Here is a 23,935-nt window from a genome sequence, read left to right on the forward strand (position 1 = left end):
AGCTGTGAAATTCGTAATTATATTACTGTGTTTTAAGTAAGTTGAGATTTGTATACATTACATATCTCTGTTATACTTATGAATGAGAATGGTTTATTCTAGTGTTAAGATTTGAATTGCAGCACACATTTTCTGCTCTCCGTATGAAGCTTTGGCAAGACTATTGGGTATTGTTTTATTTTGGTTTTGTTTTCGATTTTTTTATAAAGTTTAATTACGGTATGTTTTGACAACAATGGGGGAGATATATTTGATATTTAAAATATGAGAAATATATAAAATTGACTGAAGCTATTGCTTAAACCATTAATTATGTTAAACATCAACTCTTATATCATAACAACGTAGATTATTACTTGGCTTTCATGTCAAGAATTAAAATTAGAGACAAAAATATTATCATATATAGAAAACATTTATTTTATGACAAGAAAACATCAGATATACTGAAAAAAAAAACAACTTGGAAATTAGTCGTAGATGTATCTCATGGTAGTAGTGGCAGATGTGTACCCACCATCAATAACCAGGTTATGTCCGGTAATGAATCTTGACGATTCTTCGCTTGCAAGAAACAAAGCTGCTTGAGCAACATCCTCTACAGTACCAGCCCTTCCGGTCAGTAAACTTCCTTTCTCAGCCACAGTCTTTGTGACCTCAGCCGCATCGATTCTGTCGTTGTGAAGATACGTACGATACGCGTTGACCAAGATCTCAGTAGGAACTCCATGCGGAGAGATGCTGTTCACACGGATACCGTGAGAGCCAAGTTCGCATGCCGTTGTCTTCACGAGTCCGTTAATGGCTCCTTTTGAAAGTGTATACGCGTGACCTCCTAGTCCTCCCATTACTCCTGATGAACTTGATGTGCATATTATCGACCCTCCTCCTACTTTTGCGTTTTTAGATGCATCAAAACTAAATTTAGCTGTCTGATGATAAAAAAAATTAAGCTGCACAATATTGTTTAACTGATCCGAATGATACCAATCAAAACACATAAGTAGAAAACTATAAACACTAATTTATAAAACAAAAATAACATATAAAACTGTAACACCCAGACAGCCATGATCTCTTCCGTGGCCGGTGCGTTATCTTAGAAGGTTAGAAAATTATGTTTACTAACCTAACCTTGTAATCACTATGTGATAAATTCTCTTTGTCTTAGCCTTACTTAGGTATCAGAATTGACTTCTCTATAGGTTGTTCATTTCTAAATTGTTCCATCTCAAACACGTTTAATATTGAAGTTTTTTTGGACAAACAACTAAAAGCGCCTCTTTATTAACATAGTAAGCAAATCAACTTTAAAAGTACTTTTTAAAAAATTGGTCAATATTTTCTAAGAAGACAAATCCAAATCAAAACTGAAAATATACTTTAAGATTTGTATACATTACATATCTTTGTTATGCTTATTTGATTAGTGTTAAGATTTTAATTGCAGCACACTTAAAGAAAAAACGAAATGATTAATGATATTCAGTACTTAGCTCTTAAGACTTGCTAAATTGCCAAATCTGATTGGAGACCAAACTAAACAACTCACCTTTGATCATGGCCTTAGCTGCATGTTTGATGCCAAGCAAGACACCATTCACATTGACCGAAACAAGTTTGTTTACCATCTTAATGTCCATCTCCATGATGCTACCCTCGTTCACAGCCATTCCAGCATTGTTGAACATCACGTCTAGCCTCCCTTTCCGTCTCATGGCTAGCTCCACTGCTGCCTCCACATCAGCCTCCTTCGATACATCGCAATGCACGTAGCACCCACCAATGGATTCTGCCATACGGACGCCTTCTTCATCCAGTATATCCGCGACTATGACATATGCGCCATTCTCTGTAAACAGCCTCGCCGTGGCAGCTCCGATCCCTCTTGCTCCTCCGGTTATTATGGCTACCTTATTGTTTAGTCTTTTGTTTGAGTTTGCCATTAATTCCAGTTATTTTTTGGAGAGGTTTGGTATTAGACTTTGTTCTTATACCACTTGTTTTATGTTTCTTGTTTTAGACATGCTCTTTAACTTTCCAGTCAACAACTTTTCTTTCTTTCACTTGTTAGTTCACTCATCTTCTTTGCGTTAAGGCAAGTTTGATGAATATTAAAAACAAAAACAAAGAGTGAGAAATTTCATATGGATTTTGGTTGATTATATAACACAACGTTATAACTTATAATATAATTCTCGAACTTTTGTATATCCAACTCGAATTGTACAATAAAGTTTTGTAAGATTAAGAGGTGAATATCAAGTCTCTCTCCACTTTTCTATAAATACGATCTCTTTGCTTTGACAAAATATATTACACAGCAGCACTTATACATATCAGTATATATATATATATATGATAATATGAAGATGTATATGGTTGTGTTATCTTCTGCTTTTAGTTCATCGTATAGGGAGGCTACGGCTTTCATGAAACAGTTAAACTTTACAGAATCGTTTCCATGTTTTTCATCAAGTTGTTAAAGGAGAAAGGACAAAACAAACATATGATGCTTAGTTTGAGATTTACAAGTTTTTCCAAAAGGTATGAACTTGGTGGGGGTCTTCACACTTGACAGTGGGCGAGCGATTCTTGCTTCCCTGTTTTAGAGAGAGAGAGAGAGGAAGGTGCAAGTAAGAGTTATTTACATGAACTGGTCTCGTTCCTCCACAACAATTTGCTTTTCATCCCACGGGTTCTGGTTAGTCAAATAATCCTTTACTATTGCCCCAGACAGACAAAGTAAAGAACATCTAATTTAGAGGTCTAGTCATTCAATCTTTCTTTACCAATTTGCCCCAGAAAGACAAAGTAAAGAACCTCTAATTTAGATTCACCAAAGACATCTCAAGCACAGAAGACCCCACAAGATATCATAGACATTAAGTTTACATGTGAGTTGAGAAATAGAAGAGAAGGCATACCTTGTAAAGACTTTTCGAGGTCCTGTAATTGTCTGATGAAACCGGCGTTAGGATTTGCCACGGGTCTAATGCTCTGAACATGTTGCAATGCTTGGGTTAAAGTCATTCCGTGTTTCTTCATGAGGTAAGCAACAACTACAGTGACACTACACGGAGCAAAACATTCAGGGAACAGAGTGCCACTAAACAAAACAAGGTGCGTTCCAAATATCAAAAAAATAAATAAATATCAGAAACCTGCGTGACTTTCCAACGAAGCAATGGACAAGAACGCTACCACCTTGCTTCTTGGCTTCATCAATGAAATGGATACACTCATCGAAGTATGCTTCCAAATTAGTGTCTTCCTTATCCACAACTATCACATATACAAAGCAAGAGATTCCATCTCAAAAGGAGGGCAAGAAAGACATATATTATGGTTTCGCCGCCCCGCCTCGCACCGCAGTTAACACAAACAAAAATATCTACATATACTATATATCTATACGTTTTTATAATTGTTAAAACTGCACTGCAGTTGAACCGCTTGTCCCGCACCGCTCAAATCGCAATCAACATTCGGAGCCTAAGTATAACAAGGTGAAACCTTTAATACCTGGAACAACCTTGTAGACAAAATCGCCAGGGTGGACAGGTCTCAAGGAGCTAGCTACAGTTAAGATGTGAGTGACGTTGCAAGACTTCAAAGCGTTCTTGTTGGAAGCTGCTGCAAAGGATCCGAGATAGAGACCCTAGAAAAAAGATTAATGAATCAATTGGTTCCACACAAAAAAAAGAAAAAACTAGGGATGGATGATTGTTTTGAGGTGGAACCTGTTGGATAAGGGAAGGGACATTGTCTTGTCTATAGACACGAGCAACTTTGATAAGACGAACAAGCTCTTGTATCCGATTCTTCACATAGGTTTCGTTATCCATTGCTGGCGAAGATGATGATCCTTTGTCCCTAGAACTCCTGGAAAGGGAAATGGAATTGAATCATTTAGCTCAGCGAATTGGGTACGACGTGATTCGAAATTAGAAGAATTGAATCTAAAATCAAAAAGTTGAATCTATGTGTCATGATCCCTTGAGATAAACGATTGCAACTATGGAGATCGAATCGCATTAACATGAATTCGATAACATAATTGATAAGATCTTACATTGTAGAAAGAAGGGGGTGGATTAGCCAAAGAGGAGAAGAAAACAAATCTGAGAAAAATGGTGACTCAGAGATTACTAATGGGGAAGTTTGCAACTGCATGGTGAGTTATTTTCACTCTAGGACACTTTTCATCTTTTTAATACATTCTAAGTCACTTCTTGCTACTGAGGTAGTTTTTGTGACTAAAAACCAAAACTAAGTTTACTTTTCTAACTAAATGGTCCCACAAACATAAAATCAGTTTTGAAACAACGGGAGATGCGACAGTAAAAATGAAAAAGACGAAACCGTTGCTCGACGCAAGAAGAGCTTCGGTCTCGACAAGAGCGGAACCGCTACAGTTGAGTTGAAGGTGATAATGCGTCGGCGGATGGTTTACGGCGAGCCGCGGTGGTGATTTTGAAATATTTGGAAAAAATGGATTCATCAAAATATCACTTTTTAGTTTGAAATCGATTATTTGCAAATATATTTACGAAATTGCAACCAAAACAACATGAAAACACACAAAAATTAGGTGATTTAGGAAGAAACCATGGTTGACGGCCGTCCAATACTTGCAGAAACCTAAAATCTCAGATTTGTTGTTTTTGAGGTCAAAAACGTGTATCTATAACCTGATTTAGAGTTCTATAAAAAGATGGTAGCAATGGTGGCTACGCTGGGAAAAAAATTAGGTCAATGAAGAAGAAGATCACATAATTACGATTATACCCTTTACTTTATAAAATAAATTAAAACAATGCACTAATGCGTATTGAACCTGTTACTCATGTAATATAATAAGAGATCATTAACCACTGAGCCGCTGAAACTTTTTGTTTAACTGTGCATTGTTAAATCTTTTAATTGAGAACCAGAAATTTTAATATTAGCTTAAATTTAATTGATCCCAGACTTTCCAATATGCAACTTAGCCCATGTTTTGATGGAGAACTAGCGTTTTTGAAACATGAGGTCCCTCAATTTTTGCATCATTTCATTTTTGATCATAACTTCCAAATTTGCATTTTATCCCATGTGATATGCAATACACAAACAAATGCTATGTATACACTTAAATTAATTTTAAAATGATCTAAATGAACTCAAACAAGATACTCAAATGAACTGGTGTACTTATATAAATGCACTCAAATCAAATATCATATTTGTACAATGTACAAACGAATCGGTGTACATGTAAATTTTTGTAACATAGTTGTACACGTGGACAACGAAATATATGTGTACACAATAATGAAGAATATTTTGGTTTCAGCTTTTTAGAAATTAAAAAAAAAACAGACAAAAAGGAAAACTAGAAGGAAAACTCGTTTACATATATAAATGCACTCAAATCAGATATTATATTGTGCAATGTACAAACGAATCAGTGTACATGTAAATTTTTGTAAAACAGTTGTACATGTGGACAACGAAATATATGTGTACACAATGATAAAGCATGTTTTGACCTTTTTTTTGTCAGCTTTTTTCGAAATTAAAAACAAAAACAGACAAAAAGAAAAACTAGAAGTTTGTTAGGTTAACATGAAAATGTGATTTTATGATACATTGTTTTAATAATTTAGAGTGTACACATGTAAATATATACACATGTACACATATAGTTTTTGTACACATGATAAACTTGTACACATGTTTATCTTGATTATAATGACTCTCTAATAATTTTTTAGAGTGACATAATTTATTATAATATTTAAATCATAACATTTATGATTTTTACTCGAACCGGTAGCTTCATTGCCAAAAAGTCTCAAAAAAATTTTAATTCAATTTTTTAAAAACAAAAATCTCAAATTCCTAAGCCATCTCATACTAATTACAAAATGTGATATCTTGCATCCATTTTTAGCTATGAATTAGTAGAAATCTGTGATTAATCTGAGAACACTCAGAAATTAGTTTTAAATTTTTATTGATATTTGTATGAATTGTTTCGTATATTAATAGTCCACGCTTAAGACACAAAATAGTTAACCGTGGCCCAATGGTTATAGCAGGGATTAGCAACCCACCTTCGAATCCCCAGACGCCCAGTCTTGTCATTTTTTGTGTATTTTTCATTAATGGCAAAATTGTAACTAACTCATCTTCTACCCTTCGTTTTAGGTTTCTGCAAGTATTGGACGGCCGTCAACCATGGTTTCTTCCTAAATCACCTAATTTTTGTGTGTTTTCATGTTGTTTTGGTTGCAATTTCGTAAATATATTTGTAAATAATTGATTTCAAACTAAAAAGTGATATTTTGATAATCCATTTTTTCCAAATATGTCAAAATCACCTCTGCGGCTCGCCGTAAACCTTCCGCCGGCGCATTATCACCTTCAACTCAACTGTAGCGGTTCCGCTCGTGTCGAGACCGAAGCTCTTCTTGCGTCGAGCAACGATTGCGTCTTTTTCATTTTTACTGTCGCGTCTCCCGTTGTTTCAAAACTGATTTTATGTTTGTGGGGCCATTTAGTTAGAAAAGTAAACTTAGTTTTGGTTTTTAGTCACAAAAACTACCTCAGTAGCAAGAAGTGACTTAGAATGTAATAAAAAGATGAAAAGTGTCCTAGAGTGAAAATAACTCCTGCATGGTTCTCTCCAGCTTTTTGGACAAGGAGAGGGACGATGCGTCCCAAAGGGGATATAAAGTGTAAATTATTTGTTCTTCAAAGACCTAGTTATATGTAATTTGCTTTTTTTTTTATATCAAATAATGATGTTTGAGTTGAGTTATTTTTTGTTTACAATACTCACTTGGTTTTAATAAATGACGTTTAAATATTTTTATGTTTCAAAGTTATATGACGTTGTTAATTTTTAATGTACCATTTAATAAACAAATTATTCTACAATTTATTCCTTTATTGGTTAAATTGTATTTATATAGATATTTAGCAATGTTTTTGTTTAAAATATATAAAATTAAATATTTTTTTAATTTGTACGCAGAGAGCCACAGACTTTAAAACCAAGTAACCAACTAACACTACACGAAAACATGAAGATAATACGAAATAGGTTCCACATAAGCATAAAAATTGTGTTACTTTTGAATTAAAGTGCAGTTGTATAAATGAATTAGTAAGTATATATAATTCTTTTTATATTAATAAATAAAATATAATTGATTATTTACTTTAAAAGTAGTGTTAATATAAATTGAACTTATTATTCAAAATAATAGATTAGTTGTTTAGTTCATTAATTTTAGGTTAGGGTATATATTTAATAATAATTAAGTTAAATAAAAATAAAAATAATAAAAAATCTAGTTAAATGTAATGGTCCAACGTAAACTATTTATAAGTGGATAAAAAAATAGAACTCTAAATTAATATTAATATATTAGATATATACAATAACTGATGAACAAGTAATTTCTAAGTACAAGTATAATATTTTATAAGATTTATCTTTTATAATGTTCATCTATATCTAACATTTTTGGAAGGCTTATTCATGCTAATACAAACTTTTAAATAATTTAAAGAAATTACGAAAATAATTAATTAAAACTTATTTATTAATCCATCTGATAATTTCTTATTTCCTTTCGTCAAATGAGATTTCTTATTACGGGCGGCTAGAAAAAGACTGAGAGTCTGACTGGTTCAAACGCAGCGGTTGCAGTTGCGGCTGCGGACGTTTGCGGTTGCGGGTGGTTGCAGTTTCTAGCGGTTTTAAGAGATTTGTACGACTGGTTCTGCGGTTAGAAATTGGTGCGTTTGCGGGATACTTATGACTGGTTAACTACCAAATACAGCAGCGGTTAAATAATAAATTAACAATATTTACATTTTATATAATTATAAAAATATCAAAAATCATAATATTATAAGAAATATGTAAATTATATTTTCAAAGTTATAGTTTTAAATTTTTAAAATTATATAAAATATTTATCTTTTAAAATTTTATAATATTAATTAAAATATAATAGATATATTTTTTATATTTTTATAATTTCATTTTAAAAAATTTATTGAATATTTTTATTTTTGTATTTATATGGTTTTAAAAAAAAAAAAAAAAAATTATCCTCCGGCAACCGCCCGCAACCGCAAACGCTAGCTGGAACCAGCTTTTGATTTTAAGAGGTTTGGAGCGATTTGAAGCGATTTGTAGTGGTTTGTATAATTGTTTCGAAACGCTGTCAACCGCTACCAACCGTAAAAACTGCGTTTGCGGGTGGTAGCGGGGAAACCAGTCAAGCTCTGAGAAGAACATAAAACCGAAGATATAAACAATAATGCCAAGACGGCCTTACATCTCAATTACATTAAAGGCTAAGCAATGACACCTTGGATAACAAAGAACACAATCCGTGATCGGTGCCACAACTAGTCCGGAAACGCTGAGCCTTTAAAGTGTACTGAGAGCAAATCATTTGTAAAGCAACACTTTTAATCCAAATAAGAGCTTCATGCGAGAGAAGGCATGATATTGTGGGAGACTGCGATAAAGAGCAAGAGACTGATCCGAACGTCAAGATAGCAGTAAAACAAAGACAAGAAAGATATCTTAAAGGAGAAGATAGACTTTTAAAAATGAAATTGACTTGTAACCAATGTTATGCGAAGACGATTTGATCAAATACTTAACCCTATAAACTGTTCAAATCATAGAGAAACTAAAAACCAGATAATCAAAAGTAATTAACTTATTCACACCCAAATCACAGAGATCAACGAGTTAGCAAGCCCAGAGTCTTCAAAACTCGTCTCAGATCCGTAATAAAGACTCCTGTACTCCCCGGGAACCGCCTGAATCAGCTTGAAAGACCTCTCCCTCCTCTCCGATTCATCCATCAACGAATAGCAAAACGACCAGAGAAGCTGAACAGACTCTGATCTGAGGAAGTTCCTCTGCACCTTTCTCCCGTCCGGTAACCGAACGCAGAGCCTGCACAGAACGCTCCGATCCGAGTCGCTTTTCGGCTCTTCGGTCAATTCCGGGAACCCGATCACCGAGTTCGGAGATAGACATGTTGGACTCTCGCCGTCGGGGAAGTTCTTTGGGCGTTTGGGATCCACGAAGGGAGATAGGTTCTCTAGTAATGATTGGCACTCGAGCACCGCGAATAATCTTTTCGCCATCGATCGGAATCGATCGCCAAAAAAAAACCTAATTTAATCTTTCTCAGGTGCTCAGGGGGAAGAAGCAGGAGCGTTCTTGATTTTGCGATTGCAGCTTTATATACAGTGGCGTGGAGATAGAGAACGCCGTTACCCTTTTTTTTTTTTCCTTGTAAATAAATTTACAGATTTTTTAGTCAACAAAATGAATTTATGGATATTCGACTCTCTTTTCTTTCTTTTTTATTTATTTTCCCTTTGTTGTGCAAGTACTTTTTTAATTCCACAAACTATAAAAATTTACTAAAATTTATATTGCTTGTAATTGAGCTTTGGTTCTCCAAAAATGTTAACTTGTGTAGGAGTCTTTCTTAGCTCTACAACATTTTTTTATGTTTTTTATTTCTTCTGTTGAAGTTTATTCATTATAAAATACTAGGGAGATTATAAGATAAGATTTGATGATGGAATATAAAGAGTCCGAAGATCCAAACATCCGAAAACAAAGTCCTAAACACAGGGAAAGCATAGCCCTAACCAAGGGTAAACTATAAGTTACAAAAAAAAAAGATCAATCCAATTCTGAGACATTCAGCAAATGAAGAACTAATAACAAAACCCACAAAGCAAGGATAAATGGTTTGTTTATTTACTGGAGGTAAAATATAATATTAGCTTATCGGTTGTTTTCTTTTACAAATTTATAATTGCGAAAACAGCTACAGGTTCATGATAAATAAATAAAAAAGTAAATTTTGAAATATAAGAAACTGATAGGATTTATATAGTTTTAAAAAAAAATATTCGCTCTATAAGTAGTTGACAATCAAGCTTACTAAAACTCAGCTTGTAACCCTAATAAGAAATGGGTTTCTCTCATCTTCATTTTCTTGCTTTGGAGTCGGACGTCATGCTCATGCCTAAAGATTCGAACTGCTCTGATTGTAATTTGACATAGGTTTGGCCACAATCAGTTTATAACCAAAACCACTAAAAGTTCAAAATTAAAATCCACCTCTAGTAACTCACTTCTAAATGGAAGGATCAATTAAATTTTATAAGGTATTAACTACTCTCACTTGTAAGCAATGTGGGACGACAAACGGAAACGAAATATATAAATCTAAACTCTAAAGATATTATGAGGTACCATATTTTTGAGAGCATCTTTAGTGTATTACTAGATCATGATCTGAGCACAGATTTTATTTTAAATTGATTAATCAAATTTTATAAATTAATTTAATGTTATTTATTGTTAAGAGATATTTTAGTTGTAGAATATTTATTTATATGGCTTAATTAAAATTATTTTGTGTAATTTATCTTACCAATAATTAATTTATACTATAATCAGTTTAAATTTGTTGTTAATAATTAGTGTTAAAATTTTATCTTTAGAAAATATATATTTTGAAAAAATTTCGTAATATTTGTTATTATATTTATTTGACAATGTAATTATTTTCAATGTATAATGTTTATATATATATATTATGTAATAGCTATTAATGAATTATTATGTTACATATATAAATTATATATATATTTATTATATTGTAGATTAGTACATACAAAATAGGGGAATTGCCACAAATAAAATACCACATTCATAGTACCACTTTTCATGTTTACACTAATCATTTTTTCCATCATTTTTAGTGAAAGGTAAAATACACTTATATTTTAGAGGTGTGAATGGTGACCAAGGAACGACAAGGAATAATGCATTCCCTAACATTCCTAAACAAATTCACCATTCACAAGGAATAAATTTTCTTTCTCATTCCCTACCATTCTTTTTTTTGTAGAGAAATAAAAAACAAAGTTATTCCTTGTTAAATATGGGATGAAACAACCATTCATTTTCGTTCCTGCAATTTTTTTCCTCAACGTTCCTTTCCTATTCGTTCATCTTGTTTTCAGAATGGTCACCAGTCAGACCCTAGGATTAACTAATCTAGACTTAGGATTTAGAGTTGAGGGGTAGGGTATGGTTTTTGGAATGTGAAATTTAGGATTCTAATATATATATAAATAAATACTTAAAAAATATATTAAAAAATTAAAAAATAGTTTCAACATAATTTTCGACTTTCAAAAAGAAATTTTGAAAAAAATAAAAAAAATTATAGAAAATTTCAAATTTGAAAAAGTATAATTCGAAATCATTAAAAAAATATTTTTATTTTTATTTATTTAAAATAATGATTTATTATATATATAGATAACAAGGGTATAAGAGTATTTTGCCACTTAATGAAAAATGTATTTTTGAAAATATTCGTTTAGTGGTGGTAAAGATGAAAAGTGGTAAACATAAAATTTTCCCTACAAAATAAGATGTGCAAACATATAGAAATATGAATACGGTTGTGTGTTCATATATATCATATTAATTACACTTCATATAAATATTCTTATGCTCTATATATTTCAAGTATAGCATTAAATTAAGATTTTTAATTGAATAAAATCTATGAAAATTTTATTCATTTAGCTATATAATATTCTATAGCTTTATTTTCTTATACATTTTAGTGAAATTCTTTTGATTTGTTTGAAAAGAATTGACCTAGAAAAAACATATATGAATATAATTAGGGATTTGTCCCAATGATTATCCATTTCTAACTTGAATCACATTATCTAATAGTTTTTCACCGGGAACAACAAATAAATATAAGTATAACTAGATCTTGATCCGCGCTTCAAAGTGCGGGATTTCTTATAGTAAAAAGTTTAATAATGTTAATGATTTTTGTATGTTATTATGTTACAATATTGAATTATATCAAAACATAGAATTTTATAAAATTATATGATTTATGAATTAATTTATTTAAAATTTTGTATATATATTGTTATGTAACTCTTTCTTAGGTCCAAACGTTTTGTTTGGTTCGAATAAAAACCGGTCCGAATCGGTTCAGATTCAAATCTACGGCAAAGTATCTATTGGGTATATTTCAGATCCGTAGTGTCGGTTTAAGTTTGGATTCTACAGAGATTTGAACCGGTACCCTGAGTATCTAAAATGTATTGTGTATATTAAATATATTTTTCTGAGTCAAATATGTCTTTGGTATCACGATTACTCTTTTGTGTTTCAGATTCGGTTTTCGGTTCATGTTTCAGATTTCAAATAAAATGTTAGATTTTTAGAAACATATTTCGTGTATACGCATAAAATTTTGAATATTATTAAAAAACTTTAAAGTATTCTCATGTTTCTATACATTATGTTTTACATAAAAGTTTTACATTCTGTATATAAAAAAATTGGTTCATATAATATGTTAATAAATGTTGTAAATAAGCCTTTATGTGGAACGGATAAATGATCATCATAGCTGACAATATAAACTATATCTAAACATTATCTTTCTGGTATTTGAAAATAAATGCTACTATAATTATTTTCTGTTAATAAGCACAAAATCTGATGGCAGAATCTTTTAGTTTGGCACAAATATTAAACATATTATGTGGAATTGATTAATTAAGGTGATATAAAATATAACATTCTAATGAAAGGGTCCAACAACCTTTTATAAGTAGATTTTTAAAGACTGCTTCCCTTTTAATAGTATAGATACTTTTGTGTTTTCTTATGTTTCCGTCTGACCTGCATGACCATACGGATTATTTGTTGTTCCAATCGTATAAATGTTTCAATAGACTTCTAAAACACGAAAATATCTTTTAATAATATAATTTAAGAAATTAAAATGTTTTAATGTATTTGAATATAATTAGATTATTTTTTATTTATTAAATATAGATTTGCATAAGATATTATTTAAATTAAATTTAGTTATTTCAGCTCTGTGCGTTATGAATCCTTAATAAAAATTTGTAATGTATTTGATTAATTGTATGATATATTTTGATTATTTTTAATTATAAAATTTACTTGATGTCAATTTATTGCATTTTATTTATATATGGTATTTAATTTAATATGAAAGTTTATTTAAATTTAAGTGAATGTAATTGCTTATATATAATAATATAAATAAAATAATCCCTTATTTTAACTGATTTGATATTGATTGAAATTAGTTTTGTAGAATCTAAACCTGTTTTGTTTTTACCTTTTCATAAATTATTTGAATGTTTTATAACTTGAAAAAACTGATAAAAATTCTTAAAAATATGAGACCTAAAGTTTTATATTTTATTTGAGACAAGATTAATTATTGTTTTGTTCGGAAAAATAAATAGTAGTATAGTATTGTTTCCATAATTACTTTATAATAGATAGGTGTATTCAATTTAAAATTTTACAAAAATGGTTGGATTGAAAGAATGTTTCTGTTTTAATAACATATAGTTTATTATTCTTATTATTAAATTTAATAACTCTGTAATGGAGTTAAACTTCACTATAATTCTATTCTATTTTGAAGTTAAAATGAAGCAGTGGACAAAAAATAACTGTGTTACTTCATGTATAGAGTGAATCTATTTTTACACCACTAAAGGGGACGACTGGTTTTCCCGCTACCACCCGCAAACGCAGCTTTTGCGGTTGGTAGCGGTTGTTGGCGGTTTGCAACAATCACTCAAATCGCTCTAAATCGTTTCAAACCGCTCCAAATCTCATAAATTCAAAAGCTGGCTCCAGCTAGCGTTTGCGGTTGCGGACGGTTGCGGGAGGGTAAAATTTTTTTTTTTTAAAAAGACAATATATATACAAAAGTAAAAATATTTAATAAAAAATTTAAAATTAAAATTATGAAAATATTAAAATATATCTATTATATTTTAATTATAAAATTTTATAATAAAAACAATTTCAATAAATTTTCAAAAATTAAAATTATAACTTTCTAAATATAAATTTTATATTTATTATAATTTTATGATTTTTGATATTTTTATATTTATATTAAATGTAAATATTGTTAATTTATTATTTGAGTGTTACTGCATTTGGTAGTTAACCAGTCATAAATCATCCGCAAACGCACCAATTTTTAACTGCAGTACCAGTCGTACAAATCTCTTAAAACCGCTAGAAACCGTAACCGCCCGCATTCACAAACTCCCGCAACCGCAACTGATGCGTTTGAACCAGCCATGCCCTTAAAGAGTGAAATATAAAGTAGTGAATGACCATTTTTTAACTTTAAATTTTGTTTTAGAGTAAAAAGTGGAGTATGGTTAGAGATATGAGTAAAGAATACAGTGATTTCTGAGTAAATATATATACTTTCCATAGCTTTTGTTGCCATATATACAAACTTGATGAGAAAGGGTAAAGTTTTTGCAATGATGCGGTTAGGCGTAGATCCTCATAAGGCAGGTAGTATTGTCGGTTATCGAATCGTCTTTGTAATCTTTCTTATAATTGTAATATCTAAATAAATCCTCGACAAAAAAAAAAAACGAAAGGCATCACAGGCCAAATTCACTAACATAGGAACAACATACTTAATTTTATCCAACATTACATACCTATAGACAAGAACAGAGAGTGGAGAGACACACACAACACCAGAGTTTTATTATACTTATTAGTTCTCTCCTTATTTACTATTCAACAAACAGTAGCAAATGTGATCACTTAAGATATAGCCTTCTCTCAATCATTCATTTGACGTAAGTCACAAACCAATCAAGCATCTCCTTGTGAGCTTCTTCCGCAGCTTTAACCGCCTCTGGATCATTGATGTCATACCGAGTTGTCCAACCGTGTGAGACATTGGGGAAAATTTTCACATAACTACTCACCTACACATTCTCAATAAAAGTTAGTTAAAAAGGCACTGTTGAGTTGCAGAAGAAGCAGAGTCTCTACCTCGGGTTTAGAAGCAAGAATCTCCTCAAATTGCTTCACGAGTGCTGGTGGGGTCAAAAAATCATCCTCAGCTCCTAGTATAGCTATTGGAACCTTCACATCTGCATGGAACCGTGAAATCGATAAGGCATAAACCATGGAACCAAACCAATTACAGCTGTTTTAAAGTACCAAAAGTCACTTTACCCTTGATATCATCGACCGTGACATAAGTAGGATGAAGCAAAACAGCTGCTTGGATCAGCTCTTCTTTAGACAATTCCACAACCACTTTTCCTGAAGATCATTATTTAACACAAGATAGAGAAGTAATATACATCAGACATTTCCAAAAGAGAGTGTATTTAATATCAAAAAAAGACATAAAAACTTACCACCCCAGCACATCCCTGCAGCTCCAATGGCAGTTATGCCTTTGTTCTTTATGGCTTCAAGTACTGGCTTTGTGTCTTCAAACCCCTTATCCTAAAGAAAAGAGAAATGAACTGGTTCAGATGGAATCTTTGAAAAGAACTGAACAAGATGACATAAAAATCAAGTGGAACAACTAAAAGAAAAAAGGGATAAGGAACGAACAGGGCCATGGTCTTTGATCCAGACAGGGACGGATCTGTCTTGATGAGAGGGATCATAAGGATCTCCATAGAAGTAATCAGGAACCACAACATAGAATCCTGAAGCTGCAACCTTGTCCGCAAGCGCCCTTAAAAAACATAACAATTAATAATTCTAAAACATTCATTTGTGTAGTTCTAAAACAATAACTCAAAGCTTATAGGAAAAAATTGCGTTTGACAAAAATAAAAAGAGGAAAAAATTGCAACCAGTAACACATTCACATCTTATCTACTAATATATACCTCAGCTTGTGTACAAATGCAAAACCAACCAATACTATGTCAAACACAGATGCAATTTTATAATACCTCAAGTTTGGAGCTTCATAGCCTGAAGAAGAAAACACAAAGCTGAAGTCAGAACACAGATATGAGAAACGATAAAACCAACAGATGGGTCTAAAGAAAAAGTTTCCCTTTTTACTAGATCATGTCTCTAAATAAAAAGTTTCCCTGTTTTACTCAATCATGTCTCTAAATAAAACAAACGACTTTCAATCAGATCAAAGACAAAAAAAAAGAAGAAGTAGTGTTTACCATAAATATCCGAGACGAGGAGGACGCACTTGTTGGAATCTGGAGAGCCAGAGACGTATACATCTAGGCCAGCCAGTTTCTCCACATGACCCGACCCGGAGAGCGGGTTAAGAACCGGCGGGTTTTCGCAGCACTGAGGTCCCAACATTATTGTTCTTCAGAGTTGTGGAGACAAAAATGGCGACCAAACTTAGCATATGCTTGCTTGTTGTGGTCTATTATTATTAAATAAGAGTTGGTTACGGTTTAATAAGACACTTTAACAGACTTTTATTTCACTTTATGGATATAACGGTCAAAAACTTTTATTTTATTTTACACACTTTTTTTGACACTTACGGTCAAGAAACAACTAAAACGGTCTAGAATAATGATTTTTTTTTTTTTTGATCAATAAACGGTCTAGAATAATGATGTTTCTCTCAAAGTCTCTAGAGAAAGAATTTCTTACAGAGACATTTATTGCAAAGATTTGCAACAGAAGCAAACAAAGTCACTTGAGTAAATAAGTTATTGCTTAGACATCTTTGTCTCTGTGGACCTATAGGGATCAATTGAGAACTGAATGTTTTAGACGGCAAGGCTGTCGCGAAAATATCTTGGCTCTCTTATCTGAGGTAGAAGGATTACTTTGAGCAGCGTCCTGTTTATGTGATTTACAGATCTTTTGTCTTAAAAACATTTCCAATGTAAAATTTCATTTTTAAAATGGAGTAAAAGTAAATATGAAATAAAAATGATGCAATCCTGCTTCATTTATATTCTATAATAAAATAATAAACAAATAAAAAATAGATTACTTCATTTATGAAGTAAATTTCATTATGAAGTAAAAAATAAAGTGGATTAAGAGTATTTTTTTACTCCATACTTTTAGAGCAAAAGTATACAAAATGGATAATGGGATTTACTTCATAAGTGGATATTAAGAGTATTTTTTTACTCCATACTGAGTAATCCGGTAAGGAGGAGAAAACTGGAGGTTAAAACTTATCACTGCAAAACAAAACTCTCTCTTTCTATCTCAGTTACCGTTACGTTTAATCGTCGGTTATTTCAGCAGGAACAGCTTAATGTACAATTGCCGAAACACTTAGCTTTATGTTTTACAACTTTAACGTTGTGAGAGAATCTGCGGCTTCTAGGGGACATGTGAACTCTGTCCACCATGTTGATCTTAGGACCATCAAGAATTGCCTTTGGCAGCGTTAGCGCCCATTGCATTCCCCATATTGCCAGAGGTCTCATGTATATCAATGACCTGTAGTGCCCATCCATTGTCCAACCTTCCGGTGTCTGGAACCAATATCTATATATCCAGTTCAAAACCAAGTAAGTGAAATGAAACGTGTGTTTGATACCAAATAACATTTAACAGAGTGGATAAACTTACCCAAAACCTTCTTCTGACCAGCCAGCTGTGAAAATTCCCTCAGCGGTAGTGAACCCTTGTTCTTCCATTCCAGAGAGGATCATAGTAGCTGCAGCTGCATAAGTGACACCTGTCCATATCTCACGCGACTGCATGCACGTCTCATCCACTTTCCCATCAGGATGCATCCCATTCACAGCACCCATTCTCCCTCCTCTGGTCTTCATCACATTGAAATCAAATATCTTCTGCAGAGTGCTTCTGATTTTGAACTCCTCGAAAACTGGAGGCAGACCTGAGGATGCGGTATACCACTGACCCGCCAGCTGATCAGTCTGTATTGATTTGCTGTTGCTGCTCGCTCCACTGTCGTAGTTCAGGTACGTTCCGTTCCACAGTTTCGCTTCCAGTGCCGCCTTTGCATTCAAAAACTTATTCTTACACAGCTCCGCAAAGAACTTATCACCGACCTGCAGAGCCATTGCCGCTGCAGCTTGAAGAGCAGCGAGCCACAGGCAACCGCAGTAAGCGCTCACGCCGTGAACGGTCCACGTATCATATGTCTGATCTGGGAAGCCGTCGTTCTCTATTAGATCATCATTGTCTCTATCAAACTGTTCCATGTACTCCATAGCCGCACGAACCGCGGGCCAAACGTCTATTCCAAACTGGTGATCCCCTGTAGCTGCGAAGTCTCTGTACACCTGAAGCACAAACTTCGGGTTGAGATCCTTCCACTTGCTCGTGTCGTGTATGTTGTAGGCATTCATCTCGTTCCAGGGGTCATGCATTCCTAGATCGTGAGGAACAGCGCCTCTGACCTTGCGGATTCCCCAGTTCCCCTCTGCTAGGAACTTCACCTTCCTCGTGTCTTCTGATAACACAGCTTTAGCGAAATCCCGCTGGATGTTTAGCTCGATCTTTGGGAACAGCATAAGGAGAGCGTAGGATGCGTAGAAGTGCACATCGTATGTGTTCCACATCACATACTCCACGCCTTCCAAGTAAAGAAACCGACCAACATCGTCCTCATCATCTGCCTTCGACGTGTCTACAAATAAACCATTGCTCTCTATTCCGTTTCTGTCACCATTATTAAGGTTATTCTGCTGTTCTTTGCCGTCAATTCCATTAGCTTTACCATCTAAATTTCTTAAATCAGATTGTTGACGCTGACCATTCCCATTGGCATGGAGCGAAGCAGAGTCTGCAACAGAAAATGTCTGAGAAAGTAAATAAAGTATTTTCAAGGTAACAAAAGAGAAGCAACAAAATTTTCAATCATGTACATGTGTACCTATCCAGACTGTACCACCGGCTACTAAAAAGTAAAGCTCATTGAACAGAGTGAACTTGTACCTGCAAATAACAAAACAATTCAGATGATAACGATAAGAGAGCTAAGTATTAAAAAACTGCTTTGAGTAAAAGCAATTACCACTCAGGGAGCCTGTCATCTCTAAGAATGGGATTTTGCCACGCCTCAATTTCTTCCTCCCACCTCTTATAATCTGAATTTGAAAACCAAAGCTAGTCACTAATACTTAAAGAGCCATTTTGCGTATGTGTAACAGCAGTATCAGGTATACATCCAATCGGAACAGTGGCAACTCGAGTGAAGCATAAGGCGCAAATAAATTGATACATACGTGTTAGTGCATCATGCACAAGATCCACAGCTGCTCTTCGCGAAGTTCCATAAAATTTGGTGTATCTCCTACAAATTGAAAGCAGAGAAGGCCCAAAAATAGAACTCAGAAATTAACAATATCTTGGCATACCACATTGAAATATTAGCTAAATATCTATCTTCTAAAAGCATGTACTTGATACACTCAATTCAACCACAAGGTTTTAGCTTTGTTAACCAATGGATACCAAAAAGGGGAAATTTTATGCATTCTCATTAGCTTGCTGAAGTAGCAACCTACACAGTTTCCGACACTATGCTTATCATTAGCTTGCCAACATAGTTTCCAGCTCTCAGATTCAGTCTTTTAGGACATTCAAGGAAGGAAAAAAAAACAAATGGCTGAGCTTTCTCAAAGTCCAGTATCAATGAGAAAAATGTAAACTACACAGATTACTGACGCAATGCCAATTTTTATAAGTATAAGTTGGTGATGAATAATAGACAAGTAAACAACATATTAATCCCTCAAGTTTAGGAAGAGGCCACAAGTGTTGTACTTTCACTTACCTGTCATATGTGCTTCCCTTTGAAAATTTCACTTTTGGTGATGGCCATGATAGAGCAAAAGATACGGTGCACTTGCCATGAGCCTCTACCCATGCTGAAGCTGAGACCGCTGCACAAATAGTATCTCCAGGTGATGAAGGCATGCTCGGCCCACTATTGAAGTTTTCTTGGTCAAATTTCCCATCCTTTCAGATACAAATATGTGAATGTCAGTTTCATTTATACAACTACTCCAGATATATAAAACAAACGTTCTCATACGACTGAAAGCCTAGAACAAAAAGAAAAAAACTAATTATACACTCAATAGGATGTTTTGACAAAGCTATGAGATCCACATGCAAAGTCAAAGATGATGCAAAGAAACGTCACCTTTTCCATTGTTTCCCACATATCTTTCGCTGTAAAAAAACTGTCTTCAGACAATCCAAAGCATGGTAAAACAGTCACATTCACATTCTGAGTCTCGCAAGCACAGATAGCAAATGTAACAGGAGGGTTTCCCATGCATGTCCTGAACAATTATCACACATTCAAAAGAAATCTAAGAGAAAAGAACGCAACTTTCTCCTGTAACAAGAACATATTCTACCACATTAGCTTCATAGATGGAGCATATGAATAGAAGCAAGTAATGTGTTAAACACCCAAAAGGCGACAACAGTGTAAAATGTTTTAGCAAGAGGATCTACTTGGAGATCTTTCCTTTATGCGGAGAGAAAGAATTAGGATAGCGTGCTTCCTTTCATTCAATCGAGCAGACGAGGGAAAAAAAAAGACAACACTAGAACATTCAAGCAAGAAAATATAGAACAAAAGGAAAGGCCTCGTACAGGCACCATACTGCAATGAACAAGATGATATCTGGAGAACAATTTTTCAACTACTCACACAGCAGTAGAATATAAATACAGCCCTTGGATAGATAATACAACAAGATAAATAGTCTAAATGCAACAAATTGGTGGGCCACACATGGAGAAAAGTCTATCTAGGGAACATTTTGAAGCAAGAAAATGAATGGAAACTTCTGCTCAATTAGTTGTTTTCTCTAGGTAATGTACATTTACTATTGAACAACAAGGTGTCCTTAGTTGGCGACTTTTTACAATATTGAGTTGGTACAATCTTATTGTTTTGTTTCATTCATCAGATCAATTATTTGCACACTTGAAATGTAAGGTTGCTTTTAACAAATAAAACTTCAGGTACTGCCTTTCCCTATGTGGACCACGAGATATATGCAAACCAACAGTTTTACAGATATTAGGGTAAAGTGACTTACTTGTGATGTAAGAGGACGCCAGAGACCCCATCTTCGCCTCTGAAAGGAAGAAGGATTCAAAGAACAAAAATTACACATCAACTTGAAGCCATAATCACTTATGGAAAAGATGTCACATATTCCTCCTTACATGAATGGCTCATTCACATGACCCCCTGACATATGCGAAGTCCCACCAATTGAGTTCTGCAGAATGCAAAGCTGGTAAACATCTGCTCTTCTGGACATAATGTAATAGAAATGAATCAGATGCCAACTCACCGCCCATGTAAAGACAAGGCTCACTTTTGCCCTTTCCTTTCCAGTGTTCACCAACTAAATCAAAATTAGTAAACTCTTAAGGTTTTCCTCAGATTCTGCTTGAAGGAGATTGATACTCTACAAGTGCTATCACTAAGGAAAAGTATCACAATAGAACAATACATGTGGAATGTGCAGAGTCTAAATATTCCAAATGTAGTTTGCTAAAAAATAAATATCCTTCCTTATTTAACATGCTTTCAAAATTAAGGTTTTCTCTATTTACAGAGGCAGCACCAACTCGCTATAAATATTGAGTAGATGAATAGAATACTTACAGTATATACGAAAACAGCTGCTGGAAGACTACTATCTCGGTAATTGTTTGGTATAAAGGGAGATATTTGTCGACATGAAATCTTTAACTCTGGGTCAGGCTCACCTACAAAGAGAAGCAACATTACAAATCATATACTGAGAGAAACAAGATAGCCTTAAAAGACAAAGTCGGTAGGTTGGTACCATCATATATAGTCCAGGCCCGAGGAAACAGAGCATGGTAAGTAGAATGCTGGCCATTCAGATTCCAACCCCATGAAGAGATTCCCTTATCACGCGATTTTCTGAGACCATGAAACCATTCCAAGGTACGTGAATTAAGAAAAAAACTTGCATTAATGAAACAGAGGATAGTTGTAAGAACTATACTTACCCTAAACTTCCATGCTGGCCTGGAGCCAAAACTGATGCATACTTTTTGTGCACATTCTCTCGAGAAATAAAAATCTGCCAAGAATAGGCCAACGAAATGTTATTAGCAACACATGTTACAAAATTTCAAATAACAATTATAGACAAACTTGGCACAAAATGACAATAAAAAAAATTCATTGTAAAAACAAAGTACCATTAGAAAAGCATACTGGTTAAATGACAATAAGAAAATGGGTAGTTCTGAACAAATACTAAAAATCTAGTATTAGCATAGGAATTGAAAGAATATCAACTATCGTGGAGTTACCATACAACAATGATTTAAAAAAATTCCAAGAGAAAGATTTGTAATCGAAATAATAACACAACTATTAGGTAGGATTTTAGCATGAAACGATGTTTATGCACTTGCAAAATCATTAAGCTTTGAATGGTACAATTGGAAGATATGATTCTCTGTTTCAAGATCCAGAAAGAGGGAAACAATGGAAGTATAAAAGGGTACACTTTAGAAGTATAAGACTCTATCAATTGAACTAACAACGCGTCAGCGATTCAAAGAAATATCTTTCAATTCTATTAAGGTCATAGCAAAAAAACTTACAGAAAATTGATTAGACATCATAGGTGATGGGTCACAGGTTCCAGGAGTAATTTGCCACTGCTTAAACTCCCCTCTGAAACCCCTAGATATGCTTCCACTTCTGCAATGACCAAGGAGCATTTGTTCAAAACCTAAGCTAACAAAATTTATGGCCAAGAGGGTTATCTAATTGTGTACCCCATTCCTCCAAGTGGAACACCTTGGGATGCAGATGGTCTACAATTGTCTTTGGTGAAAGGATCGATTGGTGCTTTCTGCAAGCAATTGACAAGTTAACTCTCATACAAATAAAGAAAGGTTAGGGTGCAATGAAATATAGTGAAGTTACCCTTCCATGAGAGGCCTCTTCTCTGACGTAAGACCATAATCGTATCCCCAAGCGTACCTGTAATAAACCATATTTAGGGGTATGAAAATGAGGAAAACAAGAAGAGAATGTGCAGGAGGATAGATACCATTTTAATGGCTTCTCTAAAGGTAATAGTGAACTCTTTTAAGATATTGGCATGGCAGTTTAATCTCCTCCTCCATGCGTGTGATGGCGGAGCAGCACTATCAAAATCAAGCTACATGATAAAACAAAGTCAAAGTCAAAGTCCTGTTCTTCTTCTTTTTTTTTTTTTCCATAATCAAAAGGGCAATAATAGAAGTTACTAATTGCAAAGTGGTTTTGGAAATGAATTCCTCAGGCGGCCATGAATGCTTTCTCCGGTGAAACAAAGTTGGTCCCACCATTTCCACTCTTAAGAGTTTCTCACACTGCTCATAAATAATATCAGAGAGACAAACTCAAACAAAATGTTCGTTTTGGAAAGAAAAAGAATAAATAGAATTACCTCATCAAAGCCCTTTCGCAACACCCTCAGACTGAAACGGAGAATCTCAAATCCAAACTGCGAAACGATGAGATCAACAAAAGAGGGAGAATATCGATTCGGTGAGAGGATCCACAAGTGTGTAACTTCTAAGCGGTGGACGAAGCCATTAAAGATGAAGACTTTTTTACATGTCCACGGTGTGTACACAAATAGCTTTTTTTATTCTCGCCACTAATTTATATACAAAGTTCCAATTTTTATAATAGGAAATATGGCCCACGTATATAATAGTCTGGTAAAAGTTGGATGCTATTGAAGATTTCATGATTAATTCTAACTAGATTTTGATCCGCGCATCCGCGCAGATTTTGAATTTTATTTTTGTATTTTAAAACTATTTAATGATATTCTTAAACATATAGTTTATTTACATTTACATGATTTTATGTTCCTACAAACTTTGCCGGAAAGAAGATAGTCCGAGTCAAACCCCCTCTACAAATGTATAAAATCAAAATTGTATTAAATTGGACTAAGAATATATTTATCAGTTACTTTTTATTTATTTATTTCTAAATTTGAAAACATATTA

The 23,935-nt window shown here is 33.6% G+C and overlaps 5 protein-coding genes across 7 annotated transcripts; all 5 read right to left on the bottom strand.

Moving 5' to 3' along the window:
• Window positions 1–313: 313 nt before the first annotated feature.
• LOC103832332 (short-chain dehydrogenase reductase ATA1) lies at window positions 314–1,994 on the bottom strand. The gene is made up of 2 exons (XM_009108318.3): window positions 1,553–1,994; window positions 314–892 (listed from the first exon to the last, which is right to left on the bottom strand). The coding sequence occupies exons 1-2, from the start codon at window positions 1,944–1,946 to the stop codon at window positions 471–473; spliced, it is 816 nt and encodes a 271-aa protein (XP_009106566.1). The 5' UTR covers window positions 1,947–1,994; the 3' UTR covers window positions 314–470.
• A 393-nt stretch (window positions 1,995–2,387) lies between these two features.
• LOC103832356 (dual specificity protein phosphatase 1) lies at window positions 2,388–7,462 on the bottom strand. Of its 3 annotated transcripts, none has more exons than XM_009108350.3 (7): window positions 6,660–7,462; window positions 4,076–4,170; window positions 3,744–3,885; window positions 3,526–3,661; window positions 3,165–3,285; window positions 2,928–3,073; window positions 2,388–2,603 (listed from the first exon to the last, which is right to left on the bottom strand). In XM_009108350.3, exons 1-7 carry the CDS (start codon window positions 6,663–6,665, stop codon window positions 2,569–2,571), a joined length of 681 nt encoding a protein of 226 aa, XP_009106598.1. In that variant the 5' UTR covers window positions 6,666–7,462; the 3' UTR covers window positions 2,388–2,568. The 3 variants fall into 3 exon arrangements, with proteins under 3 accessions (XP_009106598.1, XP_009106619.1, XP_009106611.1); XM_009108371.3 differs by having other exon boundaries at window positions 2,388–2,724; XM_009108363.3 differs by lacking the exons at window positions 4,076–4,170; window positions 6,660–7,462 and adding an exon at window positions 4,612–6,450 and having other exon boundaries at window positions 2,388–2,724.
• Window positions 7,463–8,572: 1,110 nt separating this feature from the next.
• On the bottom strand, window positions 8,573–10,409 carry LOC103832346 (plant UBX domain-containing protein 12). Its single transcript, XM_033292620.1, has one exon. It carries the CDS (start codon window positions 9,169–9,171, stop codon window positions 8,740–8,742), a length of 432 nt encoding a protein of 143 aa, XP_033148511.1. The 5' UTR covers window positions 9,172–10,409; the 3' UTR covers window positions 8,573–8,739.
• A 4,130-nt stretch (window positions 10,410–14,539) lies between these two features.
• On the bottom strand, window positions 14,540–16,366 carry LOC103832385 (endo-1,3;1,4-beta-D-glucanase). The gene is made up of 7 exons (XM_009108382.3): window positions 16,111–16,366; window positions 15,883–15,904; window positions 15,533–15,659; window positions 15,331–15,421; window positions 15,143–15,232; window positions 14,957–15,057; window positions 14,540–14,889 (listed from the first exon to the last, which is right to left on the bottom strand). Exons 1-7 carry the CDS (start codon window positions 16,256–16,258, stop codon window positions 14,749–14,751), a joined length of 720 nt encoding a protein of 239 aa, XP_009106630.1. The 5' UTR covers window positions 16,259–16,366; the 3' UTR covers window positions 14,540–14,748.
• Window positions 16,367–17,160: 794 nt separating this feature from the next.
• Window positions 17,161–23,576, bottom strand: LOC103832395 (non-lysosomal glucosylceramidase). Its single transcript, XM_009108394.3, has 19 exons — window positions 23,362–23,576; window positions 23,180–23,284; window positions 22,981–23,091; window positions 22,854–22,910; window positions 22,703–22,779; window positions 22,526–22,625; window positions 21,920–21,993; window positions 21,730–21,830; window positions 21,546–21,649; window positions 21,229–21,282; window positions 21,098–21,153; window positions 20,968–21,006; window positions 20,055–20,196; window positions 19,683–19,867; window positions 19,132–19,199; window positions 18,921–18,993; window positions 18,780–18,841; window positions 17,504–18,689; window positions 17,161–17,419 (listed from the first exon to the last, which is right to left on the bottom strand). The coding sequence occupies exons 2-19, from the start codon at window positions 23,258–23,260 to the stop codon at window positions 17,167–17,169; spliced, it is 2,823 nt and encodes a 940-aa protein (XP_009106642.1). The 5' UTR covers window positions 23,261–23,284; window positions 23,362–23,576; the 3' UTR covers window positions 17,161–17,166.
• Window positions 23,577–23,935: the final 359 nt, after the last annotated feature.

This window comes from Brassica rapa, chromosome A01, assembly GCF_000309985.2.
Source record: "Brassica rapa cultivar Chiifu-401-42 chromosome A01, CAAS_Brap_v3.01, whole genome shotgun sequence".
Lineage (NCBI taxonomy): Eukaryota > Viridiplantae > Streptophyta > Magnoliopsida > Brassicales > Brassicaceae > Brassica > Brassica rapa.

Bases quoted from the DNA above. Each gene is read 5' to 3' on its own strand.
- LOC103832332 (XM_009108318.3), bottom strand. From the start codon at position 1,946: ATGGCAAACTCAAACAAAAGACTAAACAATAAGGTAGCCATAATAACC. The intron at 893-1,552 runs GTGAGTTGTTTA...AAAACGCAAAAG, and splicing joins AGCTAAGGCCATGATCAAAG to TAGGAGGAGGGTCGATAATA.
- LOC103832356 (XM_009108371.3), bottom strand. The intron at 3,662-3,743 runs GTTCCACCTCAA...TCTTTTTTCTAG, and splicing joins TCCCTTCCCTTATCCAACAG to GGTCTCTATCTCGGATCCTT. The intron at 2,725-2,927 runs GTATGCCTTCTC...CTGGGGCAATAG, and splicing joins CCTCGAAAAGTCTTTACAAG to TAAAGGATTATTTGACTAAC.
- LOC103832385 (XM_009108382.3), bottom strand. From the start codon at position 16,258: ATGTTGGGACCTCAGTGCTGCGAAAACCCGCCGGTTCTTAACCCGCTC. The intron at 15,233-15,330 runs GTAAGTTTTTAT...AATGATCTTCAG, and splicing joins TGCAGGGATGTGCTGGGGTG to GAAAAGTGGTTGTGGAATTG. The intron at 14,890-14,956 runs GTAGAGACTCTG...GAGAATGTGTAG, and splicing joins TTCTTGCTTCTAAACCCGAG to GTGAGTAGTTATGTGAAAAT.
- LOC103832395 (XM_009108394.3), bottom strand. From the start codon at position 23,260: ATGGTGGGACCAACTTTGTTTCACCGGAGAAAGCATTCATGGCCGCCT. The intron at 21,283-21,545 runs GTAAGTATTCTA...ATTTTGATTTAG, and splicing joins CAGCTGTTTTCGTATATACT to TTGGTGAACACTGGAAAGGA. The intron at 19,868-20,054 runs GTGACGTTTCTT...TGTATCTGAAAG, and splicing joins TGTGGGAAACAATGGAAAAG to GATGGGAAATTTGACCAAGA.
- LOC103832346 (XM_033292620.1), bottom strand. From the start codon at position 9,171: ATGGCGAAAAGATTATTCGCGGTGCTCGAGTGCCAATCATTACTAGAG.